General features: G+C 40.2%; 1 protein-coding gene across 3 annotated transcripts in view; it reads right to left on the bottom strand.

Moving 5' to 3' along the window:
- UNC79 (unc-79 homolog, NALCN channel complex subunit) overlaps nt 1-19,184 on the bottom strand; it is a 202,209-nt gene that overhangs the window by 47,377 nt on the left and 135,648 nt on the right. For all 3 annotated transcript variants that reach the window (XM_064292905.1, XM_064292906.1, XM_064292907.1), the window contains 7 exons: nt 18,388-18,471; nt 16,405-16,507; nt 13,620-13,760; nt 6,387-6,425; nt 1,890-2,002; nt 1,687-1,772; nt 674-847 (listed from right to left, as the gene is read on the bottom strand). In XM_064292905.1, coding sequence (XP_064148975.1) covers nt 674-847; nt 1,687-1,772; nt 1,890-2,002; nt 6,387-6,425; nt 13,620-13,760; nt 16,405-16,507; nt 18,388-18,471 — 740 coding nt within the window. The remainder of the gene's footprint in view (nt 1-673; nt 848-1,686; nt 1,773-1,889; nt 2,003-6,386; nt 6,426-13,619; nt 13,761-16,404; nt 16,508-18,387; nt 18,472-19,184) is intronic.

Below are 19,184 nucleotides of genomic sequence, written 5' to 3'. Positions count from 1 at the left end.
ACTCCTTCTCTCGGAGTGTGTGTTTCTTTAGCAATGAATGGCCCTGGATGGCTCTCTGGTCCAAGAGAGGTTCTATATGCCACCTTAAAATGTGTGTACTTGAATCAAAGCGCTGTTCCTCCTTGTTTGGATTTATTCAGCTACTCAGATTCATGGGTAGACAGGAATCATAGCATGGAGAGATGGTAACAAGATAAAAAAAAACTACAAGATAAAGTCAACCAGAAATAACATGTTGGTCTTGCAAGTTCTTTATTCGCAAACACACAAGCAATCATTTCCCTTCAGATAATTCTCTAAAACTGATACTTTACATTCTGGGCTCCTTTCAGACAAAACCATTTATCTATTTAAGTAATATCTACCTGAGGAAAATTTCTAGATAAACACAATCTACTAATGTCTTTCTGACCTTTGTTTCAATCAACTGGACATATATGCGGTAACTGAGCCAAAACTGCTCACTGCACATTGTTGTTATTCTGCAACAATTGGAGAAAACAATCTAAATAATTTTCTGCACTCAGTGGCTGATAGAGATGCTTTACAGCCCTTGGTAATACATTAAAACACCCAAGACCCTGCTTCTTGTATTGTTCTCGGTAAGCAAAACTTTTAGAAGTATCTGTAAACAGTAGAAAAAGCATCAAATGAAATCCTGGTCTTATCTTACCTTCAGAGGTAAAACGCAAGGCAGCTTGGCAAAGAATGTCTGAAACTGGTTGCTGATTGTAGACCAGAGGCTGCTAGGAGAATCCATGGGCAAAGCTTCCATGAAGGTAGCAATGTTTTCCAAACAGCGTATCATAGCACCCCCTGCTGGTAAATTCTTTTTGTTATTTAGACCCTAAAAACACAAAAGCATAGGCAATCAACTGCTGAGACAGCATGGGAACTCATACAGCTACTTGGTGACGATCAGTTTAAAACTCACATGTTCATGCTATAAGCATGTGTTGAGTGCCTACTGTAGGCCAACCATTGTAACAGGCAGGAGGGAGACAGAAAAAGCTGACAAGTTCAGACAAACTTGGGGGAAAAAATTAGTGATCTTGGCTCAGTGAGGGAGAGTAAAACGTGAGCAAGAAGAAGCATCTTCTAACACCTACTGTTGGCGTGGCTAGGTCCTAAGAAGACACAAGGATGAATAAGATGCTTGCTGGAAAGAATTCCCCAGGCCAGAAACTGGGAGTAAGGCCTATAGGAGCAGCAGGTTCCCTGTTGCAATCAGCAAGCCCCCAAGCTCACTGAGAGAGCTAACCAGCAGTGAGGTGGACGCTTGAATCCAATCTCCTCTACCCACAACTCCAAGTTCCAAAAGTCAACTGGTTCTGTGGAGGTGAGGGCTCAGGGCCTGGCTCCCACCACTTAGTTGAAAGTGTACAGCTTGAAAAAAACAAACAAACAGCATTGTTGTTAGCTGCTGTCGAGTTGGCAACGACTTGCAGAAACCTTAAGTATAACATAAGAAAACGCTGCCTGGTCGTGCACCATCTTCATGATCACTGGGGTGTTCGAGTCCATTGTTTTGGAACAGTAATGTCCAACTGACACTTTCCAATGTTTTGGTACTTTTTAAATTAAATGACTTTGAATTTCTTCCTCGGCAGTACTACACAGGGTGACTAAGAGAAATATGGACCTCAAAAGCAGCTGGGGCTTAGAGCATCACTAAAGCAAACCTACCTCCAAGAGCTGACTGAGTGCAGCGATGGAGCTCAGCTCGTTGAAGTCCATCAGGGAAGTGGCTAAGGTCCGTAAAAAAGTCCCATCTGGAAAGCCAACAGTCAGGTTTAGTAGCGCCGAGGCTTCAACGACTAGCCCAGCCTGCAGCGTCTGGGAACGACTAGCCCAGCCTGCAGCTTCTGGGTCCCCCATGGGCGGCGTACCTTTGATGGTGCTCTGGAACAGCTGTGGGAAGATGCCATTGGGTGCCAGCTGATGGAAGACACAGCGCAGGAACTGCTTGGCCACGCCCGCCACGTTGCCAGGAACCATCATGCTGGGGTTTAACAGGCAGAGAAAAAACAAGGAGTCATGAGCCAACAATCATTTGCTCATACAGCTTTTTAGAGTTTAGGCATTTATATACCAATCCTCTTACAGGATATCTCACTGTCATTTTCATCCACGAGATGAAATAGTCTAGTTACACCTAATCTTCATAAACAACAAGTTTTTAGAAAGGGAGAACGATGAAGTGCCAGAGCTGTCCAGACTTATTCCAGGCCCAGAGGGAAAAAGTGACCCACTAAGTCCATGTGTCCAGAGATAGTCAGGGTTAGAACACAGGACACTGGTTACCAGCAAGATCCTCCCAGGAAAGTGTCTTTGGTTAAGAGAGAGAGCTGCTCTAAGGAGGCAGGTGTTCATTCTTACTGGGAGACCTGGGAAGTTTTCATGGAGCATCTGAACTGGCACCTGTAAAAGGCTAGGATTTGGACAGATGCCATTTTCTCTTCTATTCCCTATACCACCTCCGCACATTAAAAAAGGAGCCCAGAGACCTTTATGTGGCCCTGACCCTTAGAGCAAAGTGCCAGAAGGGATGTTTCCTGAGGTGATTAGGGCTAAGTTACTAAAGGAAGAGAAGGGAAACCAAAGAACCCAAATGGATAAAGAGTGAAAAGTCTCTCCTTCATTATGTTTCATTATGCCATGTCTACCCTGAAATGCTGGTTCAAGCTGGAAGTCAAAAATGTTCTCCAGGATGAATTAACACCAAGCTTACACAAACTTCAGAAAATAGAGGGAACCCTTGCCAGTTTGCTTTATGAGGATGCCATATGCTAAATCTAAAAGTAGCCAATGCCATTACAATAAAAAAAAGAAAGAGAAAAAAGACCAATAGTCCTCATGAACATTGGATCCAACCATAGCTAAAAAGGATAGCGCACAAAAGGACTAGATGATGACCAGCTACTACTACTGAACGTTCTAATTAGGAACATAATAGAGAAATCCTGATAAAAATGGAGGAAAATGTGGAACAGACCTTCAAACTCTTAAAGAATCCAGACATACTGGACCTATTAAGTCTGGAAGAGTCCCGAAGACTACGGCCCTGAGTTGTTCTTCAAACCTTGAATTGAAACTATCCCCTGAAGTCACCTTTAAACTAAGTAACAATTTAGCCCAAAGAGTGAAGTTTGTCACCTTTGAGTACTGCGTTCCTTTAAAAATAAAAAAATCATATAAGACCAAAGGATCAACAGATATTTTAAAGCATAGATGAGAAGACTAGGGGAGAGAGATGAAGTAAATGGAAGTGCATTGAAACAACTAGAAAAGAAATAACAAGAATGTTGACATGAGGTGAGGAATTTAACCGATGTCACTGAAGAGTGTGTCTAGAAACTGTGGAACGGGAGCAGGTATTGCTGTGTATATTTTCACCAAAAATAAAATTATTTTTAAAAAAGGATGGTACATCACGAACAAGCAGAGTTGACCCTAAGAATGTAAGAATGGTTTAACATTCGATAATCAATCAATGGAATTCAACATATTAAAGGAGTAAAAGAAAAAGCCATACAGTTATTTCAGTAGATACAGAAAACACACTGGACGAAATTCAACACAGTCATGAAAAAACTCCCAGTAAATTAGAAATATAAGGGAACATCCTCGAACTGATAAAGGGCAGCTATAACAAACCCAGAGCTGAGATAATAACTAATGGTGAGAGACTGAACACTTCATCTATAAGATGGGGAGCAAGGCAAGGGTGCCTACTCTCACACTCTATTACTGTACTGGAGGCCCTCGCCATTGCAAGTAGTCAGTAAAAAGAAGTAAAAGGTATAAAGATCAAAAAGGAAAAAGCAAAACTGTCACTAATTACGAATGATATGATTTTTTATGTACAAAATCCTAAGAAATCTACAGAGCAACTAGCAGAACAAATCAGAGAAGTTAGCAAGGATACAAGGTTAATATAGAAAAATCAATTATATATTTATATACCAGCAGCAAAAAAATTGGAAAGTGAAATTTTTTTTTAATTCCATTTACATTAGCATTAAAAAACACAAAATACTTATCCTGATAGAATGGGAGAAAAATGTGGAACAGAACCTTGAATTCCTAAAAAACCCAGACTTACTGGACCAGTTGACACTGGAGGACTCCCCAAGACTAGTGCCCAGAGGTACTTTTTAAACCTGGAATTGAAATTAGCCCCTGAGGTCACCTTTTAGCTAAATAACAGATTGGCTCACAAAATAAAGAATATCATCCATGAGTACTGGGCTCCTTTAAAAAATCATCTACATGGGACCAAATGGTCAACAATTACTTTAAAACAAAGATGAGAAGGTAAGGAGGCAGGGAAACTAGATTAATGGAAACAGAACAACCAGAACAGAAATAGTAATGAGAATGTTCACACATTGTGAAGAATGTAACCAATGTCATTGAATAATTTGCGTAGAAATTGTCAAATGGGAACCTAAACTGCTGTGTAAACCTTCACCAAAGACACAATAAAGTTGTTTTTTTTTTTTTTGTAAGCCACATAAAATTCTTGGGAATATATTTAACAAAAGATGGGCAGACTTCTACACTAAAAACCACAACACATTACTGAGAGTACTGTTCACAAATTAGACAACTCAGTATTTTTAAGATGTCAATTGATTTATAGTTTCAATGCAATTCCAGTAGGCTTTTTTGTTCTGGTCAAAATCAAGACACTAAGTCTAAAATTTATAAGGAAGAAATCTTGAAGAAGACGACCGAAGTCATGCTACCTGACTTCAAGACAGAATAAAGCTACAGTAATCAAGACAGTGTGAAGTCAGTGTAAGGATCAACAAATAGAACAATGGACCAACATAAGGAGCTCAGCCTTAAGTGGTTTTTTGATTTTCAACAGAACCAGAGTGATCCAATGGGAAAGAGGAAGTCATTTTTATTTTTTTAATTGGGCTGAAATAATTGCATATCTACATGCATAAAAAGAAGTCCAACCTCTACTACACATTACACATAAAAATTAATTTGAGATGTACCATAGACCTAAGTAGAGATGCTAAAGCCATAAAGCTTCTAGAGGAAAACTGGAGAACATCTTCATGACTTGAGAGTAGGCAAAGGATTCTTTCTTAGACAAACAACTCTTCCTTAGACAAAAGAAATGAAAGCATTTGTTTACAAAAAGATTTATATAAGAATGTTCATAGCCCAAATCTAGAAACAGCCCTGAAGTCCATCAACAGGAAAATAAATAAACTATGGGCCACTACTCCGCTCTAGAAAAGAAACAAACTACTTATATATGCAACGACATGAACAAATCTCAAAAATATTATGCTGAGTAAAAGAAGCCCTACACAAAAGAGTATGCAGAGTATGATTCCATTTATATGAAACTCTGGGAAGGTGCGTGGGGAAACTTTCTGGGAGTGACCGCAGTGGCCCATATCTTGACAAGGGTTTGGATTACACAAGTGAATGCGTTTGTCAAAACTCAGTGAATGGACGCTTAAGGTTTGTGTACTTCCTTGTATGTAGATTTTGCAACAAAAGGAAAAGCTATGAACAAAAATTGAACTTAAATTAATGCTGAAGTACATAAGGGAAAGTACATTTATGTCTGCCCACCACATTGGTCTGGTTCCTCTCATCTACAAGGCATGCTCCTGACTTAAAGCCTTGGCCTTTCCTGTTCCCTCTGCCTGGAATGTTCTTTCCATAAATTGCTGCATGATTCACTCCCTCACTTTATTCAAATATCACCTCCTCAGAGAGGCCTTCTCTGACCAGTACATCTAAGATACCACTCCCAGTCACCCTCTATCCCCTGCCTCTGCTGTGTTATTTTTCATGGCATTTAACAAGAATGACATTAAATTAAACTGTTTGTTAATTTGCTTATTGTCTGCCTCCTCAACTAGAATGTAAGTTCCACAAGAGTTGAGATTTGCTGTTTGTTAACAACCATCGTGTCTAGCAGTCAACAAATGCTTGCTGAATGAATAAATGTCATATAAGTCTCATAACACTCTGTGTATTTTCTTCACAGCACTTACCACAGTTTACAATTAAAAATCTGTGTGAATCTCTTACTCGCCTTTGCCTCTCCATGAAGGTGGGAACCATGTCAGTTTTGCCCTTAATGGTGTCTTAAGTATCTAGCACAGTGGCTGGCACACAGTGGACTTAAAATTATTTCTTGACTGAGTAAACGAATCAAGGCCTGAGCAGAAAATGAACAACTACTGCTGTCTGTGACTTTGCTTTTTCTTCACATAAATGGAACTAGCGTTGGGACTGGAACCTAATAAAATTTCTTCCATGGTGTACACTTCAGTGCTTTAGAAGTAGGATGAACACACACAGGGGACAAACAGGAGGTGAGGTTTGGGCTCCATTTAGGACCTTACCTTTCTGCTTGATTAGAAAAAGTAGTGCTGGACGCCAACCTAGGAAATAAGGTAAACAGAGTCACAAGAATATCTTGGGTCTTCATGAGGAAATGCATGAGGACTTGTGTAGGATCTGTTGAGCCTCGGGGTTAGATGGGGAGGCATGTATAATTTCCTTGACCAGGGACTGAGGGCCCACTCAGTAGTCAGTCCCTGAGACCTACTTTCTGCACCATGTCAGAAACTTCCATTTCCACTTAGCATGAAGGTAAGTTGGTTTTCTACCACCAGGCTAATCTACAAAATGGCCTCTACAGCGAGGTTAGACATTTGATCCACTTCATTCCCATATTAACTCAATTCAGAATTCATGTCTTTGTATAGGACTTCTGAAATCTAACTACAACAAATCATGAACTGTAAAAGTCTCTATAATATAGTAAAATAGGTAACAGGTATTTGCTAGCTAAGTGTTGAGTTGATAATGATGAGAATTCTATTTGTATTGAGAAAAATGTCTTAAGAGATCAATATATAACATTTAATTTTTAAAAGGTATATGGTTATAGGTATGCAGAAAGTAGATTACTAAATTGGTGGATTTAGAAGAACGTGCCTTGGTAAGTACGATATTGAAGAAACAAATAAGGGGAATGCTTGCTGCAAATTTATTTACTTTCTTAAGACTACAAGAGTGAGTTAAGCCAAGAACCCAGGTGGAGAGGACCAGAGGGTCCATCTAGCAACAGAGACACCACTCCCATTTGCTTTGGTTATGGGGCTGTGTCCTACTAATGACACTGTAACAAATACATGAACATTGGGAAATGAAGTAAACCATAATTAGGGTGCAGCAAATATCATTTTATACTTAGAAAACCATATAGGGTAAATTTTAAGAAGGATCTAAGAGTAAGGGAGCCCTAACGGGGGTGCCTAGCAGTGCTAGGCTGCTAACCAAAAGGTCAGTAGTTCAAACTCACCAGCTGCTCAGCAGGAGAAAGATGTGGCAGTCTGCTTTTGTAAAGATAACAACAACAAAAAAAAAACCCATTGCCATGGAGTGGATTCTGACTCATAGCGCCCCTATAGGACAGACGAGAACTGCCCCATAGAGTTTCCAAGGAGCGCCTGGCGGATTTGAACTGCCGATCCTTTGATTAGCAGCCGTAGCACTTAACCACTACCCAACCAGGGTTTCCGATTACAGCCTTGGAAGCCCTATGGGGCAGTTCTAATCTGTCCCATAGGGTCACTGTGAGTCAAATCAACTTGAGGGCAATGGGTTTGGTTTTTTTTTTTTTTTTTTTTGGTTTAAGTAGAGAGCAAAATATTGAATCCCATTGGGAAAGGCTTAGGTGGTAAACAAAGGGATTACGCTGAGTTTACATACTCTAAAACACCTTTGGGAATGGGTTTTGTGGCCGTGACTAGCATAAATAAATAAAGCATTCGTAAACCCACATTAACTCATCTGTTCTTCGAGGTAGTATTCTACATGTTCTTCCTTAAGGCATGCAAGGAAGCCATGATTCAGTTGACTGCCAAGCCATGATTTTGGTGGTGGTGTTGTTAGGTGCCCTGGAGTCAGTTCTGACTCAGTGACCCTGTGTACAACAGAATGAAACACTGCCTGGTCCTGCACCGTCCTCACATTCATGGCGTGAGCCCACTGTTACAGCCACTGTGCCAATCCATCTCATTGATGGTCTTCTTTTTTTCTCGGACCCTCCACTTTACTAAGCATGATGTCCTTCTCCAGGGACTGGCCCCTCCTGATAACACGTCCAAAGTACTGAGATGAAGTCTCATTATCCTCGTGTCCAAGGAACATTCCGGCTGTCCTTCTTCCAAGTCAGATTTGTTCATTCCTCTGGCAGTCCATGGTATATTGAATATTCTTCGCCAATGCCATAATTCAAATGCATCAATTCTTTTTTAGTTTTCCTTATTCATTGTCCAGGTTTGGCATGCAAATGAGACTATTAAAAATACCCTGGCTTGGGTCAGGTGTACCTTAGTCCTCAAGGTGACATCTTTGCTTTTTAACACTTTAAAGAGGTCTTTTGCAGCAGATTTGCCCAATGCAATATGTTGTTTGATTTCTTGACTGTTGCTTCCATGGGCATTGATTGTGGATCTAAATAAAATGAAATCCTTGACAACTTGAATCTTTTCTCCGTATATAATAATGTTGCTTATTGGTCCAGTTATGAGGATTTTTTTTTCTTTATGTTGAGGTGTAATTCATACTGAAGGCTGTAGTCTTAAACTTCATCAGTAAGTGCTTCAAGTCCTCTTCACTCTCAGCAAGCAAGGTTGTGTCATCTGCATAACGCAGGTTGTTAATGAACTTCCTCAATCCTGATGCTGCATTCTTCTTCATATAGTCCAGCTTCTCGGATTATTTGCTCAGCACACAGATTGAGTAAGTATGGTAAAAGGATACAACCCTGATGCACACCTTTCCTGATCTTAAACCATGCAGTATCCCCTTGTTTTATTCCAACGACTGCCTCTTGGTCTGTGTATAGGCTCTGCAGGAGCACAATTAAGTGTTCTGGAATTCCCATTCTTTGCAATGTTATCCATAATTTGTTATGACCCACGTAGTCAAATGCCTTTGCATAGTCAATAAAGCACAGGTCAACTTCTTTCTGGTATTCTCTGCTTTTAGCCAAGATCCATCTGACATTAGCAATGATATCCCTCATTCCACACCCTCTTCTGAATCTTGCTGGAAATCCTGGCAGTTCCTTGTCAATGCATTGCTGCAACCACTTTTGAATTATCTTCAGCAAAATTTTACTTACACGCAATATTAATGATATTGTTGTTGTTGTTAGGTGTCATCGAGTCGGTTCTGACTCACAGTGACCCTATGCACAACAGAACGAAACACTACATGGTCCTGCACCATCCTTACAATCGTTGTTATGCTTGAGCTCATTGTTGCAGTCACTGTGTCAATCCACCTCATTGAGGGTTTTCCTCTTTTCCACTGACCCTGTACTCTGCCAAGCATGATGTCTTTCTCCAGGGATTGATCCCTCCTGACAACATGTCCAAAGTATGTAAGATGCAGTCTCACCATTCTTGCCTCTAAGGAGCATTCTGGCTGCACTTCTTCCAAGACAGATTTGTTCACTCTTTTGGCAGTCCATGGTATATTCAATATTCTTCGCCAACACCACAATTCAAAGGCGTCAACTCTTCTTCGGTCTTCCTTATTCATCGTCCAGCTTTCAAATGCATATGATGCGATTGAAAATACTATGGCTTGGGTCAGGTGCACCTTAGTCCTCAAGGTGACATCTTTGCTCTTCAACACTTTAAAGAGGTCCTTTGCAGCAGATCTACCCAACTCAACGCGTCTTTTGATTTCTTGACTACTACTTCCTTGGCTGTTGATTGTGGATCCAAATAAAACGAAATCTTTGACAACTTCAATCTTTTCTCCATTTATCATGATGTTGCTCATTGGTCCAGCTGTGAGGATTTTTGTTTTCTTTACGCTGAGTTGCAATCCATACTGAAGGCTGTGGTCTTTGATCTTCATTAGGAAGTGCTTCAAGTCTTTTTCACTTTCAGCAAGCAAGGTTGTGTCATCTGCATAATGCAGGTTGTTAATGAGTCTTCCTCCAATCCTGATGCCCTGTTCTTCTTCATACAGTCCAGCTTCTCAGATTATTTGCTCAGCATACAGATTGAATAGGTATGGTGAAAGAATAGAACTCTGACACACACCTTTCCTGACTTTAAACCAATCAGTATCCCCTTGTTCTATCCGAAAAACTGCCTCTTGATCTATGTAAAGCTTCCTCATGAGCACAATTAAGTGCTCTGGAATTCCCATTCTTCGCAATGTTATCCATAATTTGTTATGATCCACAGAGTCAAATGCCTTTGCATAGTCAATAAAACACAGGTTAACATCCTTCTGGTATTCTCTGCTTTCAGCCAGGATCCATCTGACATCAGCAATGATATCCCTGGTTCCACGTCCTCTTCTGAAACTGACCTGAATTTCTGGCAGTTCCCTGTCAATATACTGCTGCAACAACTTTTTGAATGATCTTCAGCAAAATTTTGCTTGTGTATGATATTAATGATATTGTTCTATAATTTCCACATTCAGTTGGATCACCTTTCTTGGGAATAGGCATAAATACAGATCTCTTCCAGTCAGTTGGCCAGGAAGCTGTCTTCCATATTTCTTGGCATAGACGAGTGAGCACCTCCAGTACTGCATCTATTTGTTGAAACATCTCAGTTGATATTCCATCAATTCCCATAGCCTTGTTTTTCACCAATGCCTTCAGAGCAGCTTGGACTTCTTCCTTCAGTACCATCAGTTCCTGATCATATGCCACCTCTTGAAATGGTTGAACACCGACTAATTCTTTTTGGTATAATGACTCTGTGTATTCCTTCCATCTTCTTTTGATGCTTCCTGTGTCATTTAATATTTTCCCCATAGAATCCTTCACTACTGCAATTCGAGGCTTGAATTTTTTCTTCAGTTCTTTCAGCTTGAGAAATGCCGAGCGTGTTCTTCCCTTTTGGTTTTCCATCTCTAGTTCTTTGCACATGTCATTATAATACTTTACTTTTTCTTCTCGAGACGCCCTTTGAAATCTTCTGTTCAGTTCATTTACTTCATCAATTCTTCCTTTTGCTTTAGCCACTCGACGCTCAAGAGCAAGTTTCAGAGTCTCCTCTGACATCCATCTTGGTCTTTTCTTTCTTTCCTGTCTTTTCAGTGACCTCTTGCTTTCTTCATGGATGATGTCCTTGATGTCATTCCACAACTTGTCTGGTCTTCGGCCACTAGTGTTCAATGTGTCGAATCTATTCTTCAGACAGTCTCTAAATTCAGGTGGGATATACTCAAGGTCATAATTTGGCTCTCGTGGGCTTGCTCTGATTTTCTTCAGTTTCGGCTTGAACTTGCATATGAGCAATATGCAGTATGCATAACTTCCAGCATCACAAAAACATGCAAGCCTCCACAGTATGACAAACTGACAGACACGTGGGGGATTAATTAATATAACAATACCATATTAATGATATTGTTTGGTAATTTCCAAATCCTATTGGATCACCTTTCTTTGGAATGGGCACAAATATGATCCCTTCTAGTAGGTTGGCCAGGTAGTTGTCTTCCAAATTTCTTGGCATAAACGAGTCAGCACTTCAAGCATTCCATTCGTTTGCTGAAATATCTCAGTTGGTATTCCATCAATTCCTGAAGCCTTGTTTTTCCCCAATGCCTTCAGTGCGGCCTGGACTTCTTTCTTCGGTACCATTGGTTCTTGATCATATGCCATCTCTGAAATGGTTGGATGTCGATCAATTCTTTTTGGTACAGTGACTCTGTGTATTCCTTCCATCCAGATGGATTTCTTGGTAACTTTGGTAACTAGCTTTAGATTTCTAGAAATTGTCGCAGCTTGCCTTAAATGCTCTTACTGTCCCTTGCTAGTCTACCAAAGAGGGAGAGATTTAAATATAGGTATATGTAAAAATGTAAAATAGAACCTGCTACTGTTTTTCCCTTGCTTTTCTTCAAAGCTCATGTGTTTCCAGCTTAACAGTTGGCAGTGCTTGAACATGGTTTATTCTTGCTATGTTAACACAAACAAAAAACAAAAACAATGGCCCTTTGCCTATCTATCATCACTTAGATTGGCTGTTTCCAGGAGATGGTGACAGAGCAAAGCAACAATTCTACCTGTTCTAAAACTAAAACAGTCAAAATTGTGAACTTGCATTAATAAAATCCCTCAGCTCCACAAGTTGATAGCTGATACAACATGCATTCTATAGTTATTATAATGAGGTAAAAATCAAGGGCTTAAATGAAATGATTTATCTTTTCTCACATATTGTCACTTACTTTGATTAAGTGATTTATCTTTTCCCCATATTAGTTACTTACTTTGCACATTGGCTAGTTCTAAGAATTTGAGGTGGACTAGTTAGGCTGACTTTTACACCTTCTCTTACTCTATGACTCCTAGGGATAAAACAGAATAAAATGAGGAAAGGAGGATAAGACAGTGATATATTTTGGGGATTGAGGTTTTTTTTGTTTTTGCCCTTTTGTTTTGTTTGTTTGTTTGTGCATTTGTCTTCCTAATCCTTTTCTGTTTGTCTTTAATTCAACATTAGCATTTCTTCATTCAATAAAAGATTACATTTTAGCTCCATTAAGATCCATTCTCTTTCCCTCCGTCAAATACCAGGAATTTGCAGAGTCCTCGTCTCATCTCCTCCATCCAGGCTTTTTCCATCCTGAACTTCCATAGCACTTACCACTCACACCACCAATGACAGCACTTAACCATGTCCAATCTTGTATGGCTACTTAATTATCCCATATATAGCTGTCCTCTTCAACAACCAAGCCACAGAGTACTTGAGGACAAGAGCTTCTTTACAGCCTAAAGTCCCTTGCACTGTGCTAGCACAGATTAGGTACTTAGTCAATTCCTGTGGAATTTAATTCAGTCCTCTCCTATAAATTGTATATGCCAGGACTACAGTTTGTTTGTTACTGAATTTAAACTTTTTTTCATATCCATGAAATATATCATATTCTAATTAATTATCGACTAAATGGAATTGTCTTGACATGAACATTCTCAAAGCAGCAAAACGTAATCTTCACTCTATCAGGCTGAAGGCCCTGTTCCCAAAATCAGTTCATTATTCTTGCATCCAAGTCAGAAATGTGAAACCTGCTATATTTCTATTTATCCCTTCACATGGCAATGGCCTAAGTTGCACAGCTAAGTGAGATATCCTCAAGACTAGAAAATACCTAGAGAATCCATCTGAAAACAGGTAAAGAGAGATAACTACTATAATAATAATAAAAAAATTTTTTTTTATTATTATATAATAGCTAGTAAGTATAATATGCTTACCATTAACCAGGCACTGTTCTAAGCACCTTTACATACACTAGCTCATGTACTAATTGAAAACAAGAAACAGCAGGATTTTTAGTATACTTTCCTCTAGCATCCCTCTGACACTGAGGATTCATGACACTACACAGCTGGGGAATTCAGTGAAAAGATCCGTCTAGTCCATTTTTTGAAATAGTCTGAGCTGATCCCACAAATATCAAGCATCTAAAAGGCTACTGGATGTTTCACTTTTGAGCTGGTAGTTTTTATTTCCAGCTATAGACTGAATAAGGTTCCTTTCTCCAAAACAAAACAGAAGCCAGACATTCACCTTCCCACAGATTGCATGATGTCCAGCAACAGCGGGGCCGCCAAGTCCGGACTTAAGTGAATGAATGTTGAGAGAACCACAATGGCTAGCCCTAGAGTTTCTTCATCGTATTCTTCCAGAATGGCCCCACAGTCATGGCACCTGCAGGTAAAACAGAGGGACGCTTTCCATAAAAGTCAATCAGTGGTTTCAAAATACAACAAACCGCACATAGCCATTTCTGATGAGTCCTGGAAAAGTTTCTAAAAGGATAAAAAGGAGACTCCAGTGCCATCATCAGTACAGACGAAGAAACAGCATGCAGAGCACTGAGCATGAAGGTTTCTCTGATTACGGAAAACATCCTGCCAGCTCACAAACATCTGGCCTGCACGTGATTTATTGCTCCCTCTTATGAGTGCTAATTGGACTAACAGTGTGAGGCTTCTGGTCCAGGGAGTTTATGCATGTGAAATGACCACTGGGGATAAGCACTAATGGACATTTTTTGTATTTGTCCAAATTAAAAAAGAAAAATGCCTAGGCACATATAGAAGCCTTCCTAAGCTTTTAGATTAAAAAATGTCCTATTTGCAGGTGGGAGATGGGGTCATCGAGTGAACAGAACACTCTGGACGGCCAGGAGAGTTTGGATTGCAGTCTCTTCTCTACCACTTACTCAGGTCAGTTTTAAAAACTCACTGTACCTATTGAATTTAATATGTAAAACACAAATAATATGATACCTGTTCTTAAGTAACTTAAAACTTATTGGTATTTGTAGTGTCTTAAAAAAAAAATTTTTTTTTTTTTTTAGTGTGGGTTTAGGAGGCCTGCTGGTGCAGTGGTTAAGAGCTTGGCTGCTAACCAAAAGGTCAGCAGTTCAAATCCACCAGCCACTCCTTAAAAACCCTATGGTGCAGTTCTACTCTGTCCTATAAGGTTGCTATGAGTTGGAATCGACTTGACAGTAACAAGTTTTCAAGTTTTTTTTTAGTGTAGGTTTAACTGAACTCAATGAAAGCCAAACCAAAAGACCCAAACCCTTTGCCATGAAGTCAATTCTGATTCATGTCAACCCCCTGTGTTACAGAGTATAAGTATCCCATAGGGTTTTCTTGGCTGTAATCTTTGTGGAAGCAGGCCATTAGACCTTTCTTCCACAGCATCGATGGGTGGGTTCAAACTGCCAATCTTCAGGTTAGTAGTTGAGCACAAACCGATGCACTACCCAGGAACCTTCAACCAAAGCCAGAGCTCTTTGTTGCCCCAGCTGTGCAGCTTTGTAAAGGGAAGGGAAAGTCTACTGGAGATAGCAAGGAAACCAAAATTATGACTGCTATTGGGACCTTCCATCTGAAACCTTCCTAAAAATAAGCAAAAATAAAGTTATTAAAAAAAAAACTCTTTCCCAATTGAATTTTTAAAATATAGGATTCACAATTGTGAATAAAAAGAAGAGAGATGGAATATCACAAAGGCATCTGGAAAGTTAATAAGGAAGGATTGGAACTTGGAGGAGGACATGAAATGGGGGAAATTACACGAAAGGAAGACTGAGAGGAGCCCTTCACAGGTGGCTGTACAAGATGGGCACCTTCACTTCTTCAGTAATGACCATCAGCTGTGCTCAGCCACATGGACACTCACACCAGCCCCTTCCACCTCATCCTCCTCTCCTTTTATCAGAGGCCTATGCAATTCATCAACTGGGTCATCTTTACCAGGAAGCCTTTCTGGGACAAGTGGATCCCTCCGAACTTAAAATCCTGCAACTCTTATTTTTTCTCATACTTGCTCAACATATATGTGTGTGCCAGGCAACATACTGGAAGCTAATAGCATAAAATACAGAAGAAATGGTCCATTCCCCAAGGATCTCACAATCTATTACAGAACATAAATGTATAAACAAAAAAATAATTAAAATACAATATGGTAAGTTCTATAATAGAGATATGTACTAAATGCTATAGAAACTCAAGAGAATGGCTTGAGTAATTCTGCCTAGAGCGGTCAGGGAAACTTTGCCTTAAGCTGAGTCTTGAAGCATGAATAAGAGTTCACCAGGCAGAGACAGTACAGAGGGAAGGACACCCATGAAATCACAGAAGTGAGAACAGATTAGACACGCTCTAGAAAAGGTGATGGGCTTGGAGAAAGAGTGCCTGGTGAAACCAAATCTGAAAACCAAAAACAACTCCAACCCATTGCCATCCAGTTGATTCTGGCTCACAGTGACCCTACAGGACAGCGTAGAACTGCCCCATAGGGCTTCCAAGAGGCGGCTGGTGGATTTGAACCACCGACATTTTGGTTAGCAGCCCACCTCTTTACAACTTTGCAGTGCCACCAGGGCTAAGATACTTGCACCTTAAGCCTACAAGAAATCTGGGGATACTGAAAACTGACCAGCTAAAAGGTGACATAACCGATTTGAGATTCAGAGAATGAATTCTACTGGCTGGGTGGAACAAGAATCAAGTCTCGTACTTGTTCCCATCCTAACCGTCTGAAGCTTCTGGTTGAGGGATTTTATTCCTATGAAGTTATTTCTAGAGACAATCAGTAAGTGAATAGTTTTTGCATTTGTCCAAATTAAAAAAAGAAAAATTCCTAGGCATACGTAGAAGCTGCCCGTGTGACACCATGTCTCTAAAATCACAAGTGCACATTGACACGCTACACCCACTTAAAGAGCGAATTATGCCACAGGACCAAACCCTGCCTTCTGGGACGCCTTCTTACACCCACGTGACCGAAGTCTAACTCTGCAACGCGGTGAAGAACATAACGGCCAGCTTACTTGTCGGTCATCACGGTGGGCTGCTCATCAGTGAACTCCTCGGGTGCCGGCACAAACATACTGACTATGCTGGGTGCTGAGAGCAGGCTGGACTTAGTGGCACCTGGGTAAGCAGTGAAGAGACAACTGGTGAATAAAAATCAGCTTCTAGAGGGCAGGAAAGGTCCAGTTCTTCTCTCAGAAACCTCCCAAAGGTCACATTCAGAGTGCTGTGACTTGGCCATTCCAGTTACATCATGAAAGACCCTCAATGGTAAAATAAATTCAAGATAGGTCATGGTTTATTTGTTTCTGCTTATATGATTTTAACAGCTGTACAAAAAAAAAAAAGTTTTTTTTTTTTTTTACTCCTAGCTCCCTTTTACTTCTTGATTTAGAAAAAAATCAGAAAGAGCTCAGGTGTGCTCACAGGTTACTAGGGCAAAGATTAAAAAAAAAAAAATTAGGTTATCTATTTTTGAGAATAGCACTGTGACGTTGTTTTTCCATATGACAACACAGAATGTATAATGCAATATATATAGCAGTAGTCAATAAAAGCAGAAAGGTTAAGTTATAGGGCATTGGCCCCCATAAAGCAATATTAGCTGAATCAATACATTTTTTTAATACTTCCAGTGAAGTGGGAGCAAAGACTAATGGAAAGAGGAAACCATAGAGCGTTGTTATAGCTGAGCCACAGCTAAGTCTGCCACTTTATAGGCAGTCCCATTAGCCCCCAGTTGCTGGCAACACTCCTGATTACACCACTGCTGGTTCCCCTTCTGGATATACCCAAGGTGTACCCTACACAGAACTAGGAATGGAAACAGGATTCTAAGAAACTCAGATAAAACTCAGCTTCCCAGTGGGAGATTCTGACAAAAGCCCCTTGAAGACAGGAAAAACTATGAAGGTGCTTATTTGTCTCCAAGCATGCGTGCATGCAACAGTCTCCCCGCGGCCACGGCATCAATGGACTCTCCAGTTCATCCTGGAAGAGACTCACTTTCCATCTTCATTCCCATGACCTCATTCCATTTGGCCACTACTAACTGAGTCACCAAATCATGAACCAGCAGCACCAGAGGTTTTCAACCACCCTGACTTGTATTCATAAAAGATTTTTCCAGCCCCATAGGTGAGGAAGTCTTGTCTCATCTGATTGAGGGGCTAAAACTACTACTCGCTGCTAAAGAAATGTTAACAAAAGCTGAAGATAAATATCTCTTCATTCCACAGGAAAATCAGAAGAGTAATATGGTCTAGAAAAATAGGTCTGCTTGACTTAAGGGACTAGTTATGAAATGCGTTTTATTTTGTTTTGTTTTCTTCCAAATGATAAGTTAACCTATTTTCTGAATTGAGAAAGAATAAAAGTAATGATTCACTGGCCATGGGATGAGTTTTGAAAAACAAAAATCCTGATGAACTATCTTAACCCCCCGTAACTGCCTTAAAAAAAAAAAAATGTCTTAGCACAGATTTATCCTCAGCTTGCTCTCACGAGTAGCATAAAGTCAATTGTGTTTTTTGTGCAATTTCATAGAGTTGAAAAGAAGCTGTTCACCTATGAATTGAACATTCTTGAAGGAGGTCATATAAGCTGAACCAAGCTGAAAAATGTAGATACAAGATGATAAGGAAAACTGATATGTATTAGAAGGGATATTGAAAGAATGAGGGATATCTGGTCTAGAAAAGAAGACTGGGGGAATAAGTAGTGTGAGACTATGTTCAAACATCTTAAAAAATTATGTGAAACCAGACTTGTTCTATGTGGCTACAAAGGTTAGACAGTCACCATAAGGAAGAACTTTCTGTCAGTAATGTTCAAAAGTGAGGTGTCATGCATTCCCAGTTCCTAGAGGTGTTTGAGCAAAGGTTGGACCCACTTTACGGAGCTGCTAAAGGAGAGGGCTCAGCACCTGTTGGATGACTAGATAGCTAACATCTACAGCTACTCTCAGCTCTCACAGTCTGAAATTAAGGGACAGAACTAACCTCTCATTCTCAGCGGCTGCCCCTCTGGGTCAGGATTTAGGCACGTTGGCACATTACACTGGCGTTTCCCAGGCTGTATCTGTTCTGTGGATAAATAGAGCATTTCAGTCTTCCATGTGATCAATGTTGCACAACTCACAGTACAAAGAATTTAACCAATAATCTCTGGGGCCAATTTGTGGTCATAGTTAACTATTGACTATTAACATTTAAAGGACACAGCCTAGATTTTAGGGTAGGGTGGTTTGGGGATTTTGCTACAAACCTGCCACTCAGGTATATGAAATGTAATCAAAAGCAGGAGATCCTCTAAAAACATCCAAAATATGCCCAGAATTCCCCTCTGCAAAAAAAGCTCAAATGCTATCTTCTGATATGAACTGAAAGGCTAATGTCACAACTATGAAAGGAATGTTTTATGCAAATGAATAAATATATAAGTGATCATTTGGGGCAATGGCCAGAAAGATCATACGGTAAACATGTGGAACTGGTAGCAAGGAAATGATAGGTGTTGGACAGGGCATGGGAAACAGGGACAGGGGAGCAGGGCAGAAATGGAGGAGTGTGCTTCAGGAACACCTGCTTTACATGAGACATGAGGCAAAGAAGCAAGTCACCCAGATGTGCAAGGATGGAGAAGAGGTGGGTTTTCTGTGAGTGTGCTGGTACATGTTGAGGTGACTCCATCATGACCCATGTGTTAGACTGCTTTTCCAGCGTGCCTACATGACCATATCCATTCTTTTGGAGTCAACGTATGTGGTGTAAAGTCAGCACTCCACCTAACCTGGTAC

Source organism: Loxodonta africana, chromosome 10 (genome assembly GCF_030014295.1).
Source record: "Loxodonta africana isolate mLoxAfr1 chromosome 10, mLoxAfr1.hap2, whole genome shotgun sequence".
In the NCBI taxonomy this organism is placed as follows: domain Eukaryota; kingdom Metazoa; phylum Chordata; class Mammalia; order Proboscidea; family Elephantidae; genus Loxodonta; species Loxodonta africana.
This window is presented reverse-complemented; position numbering and strand designations above follow the sequence as displayed.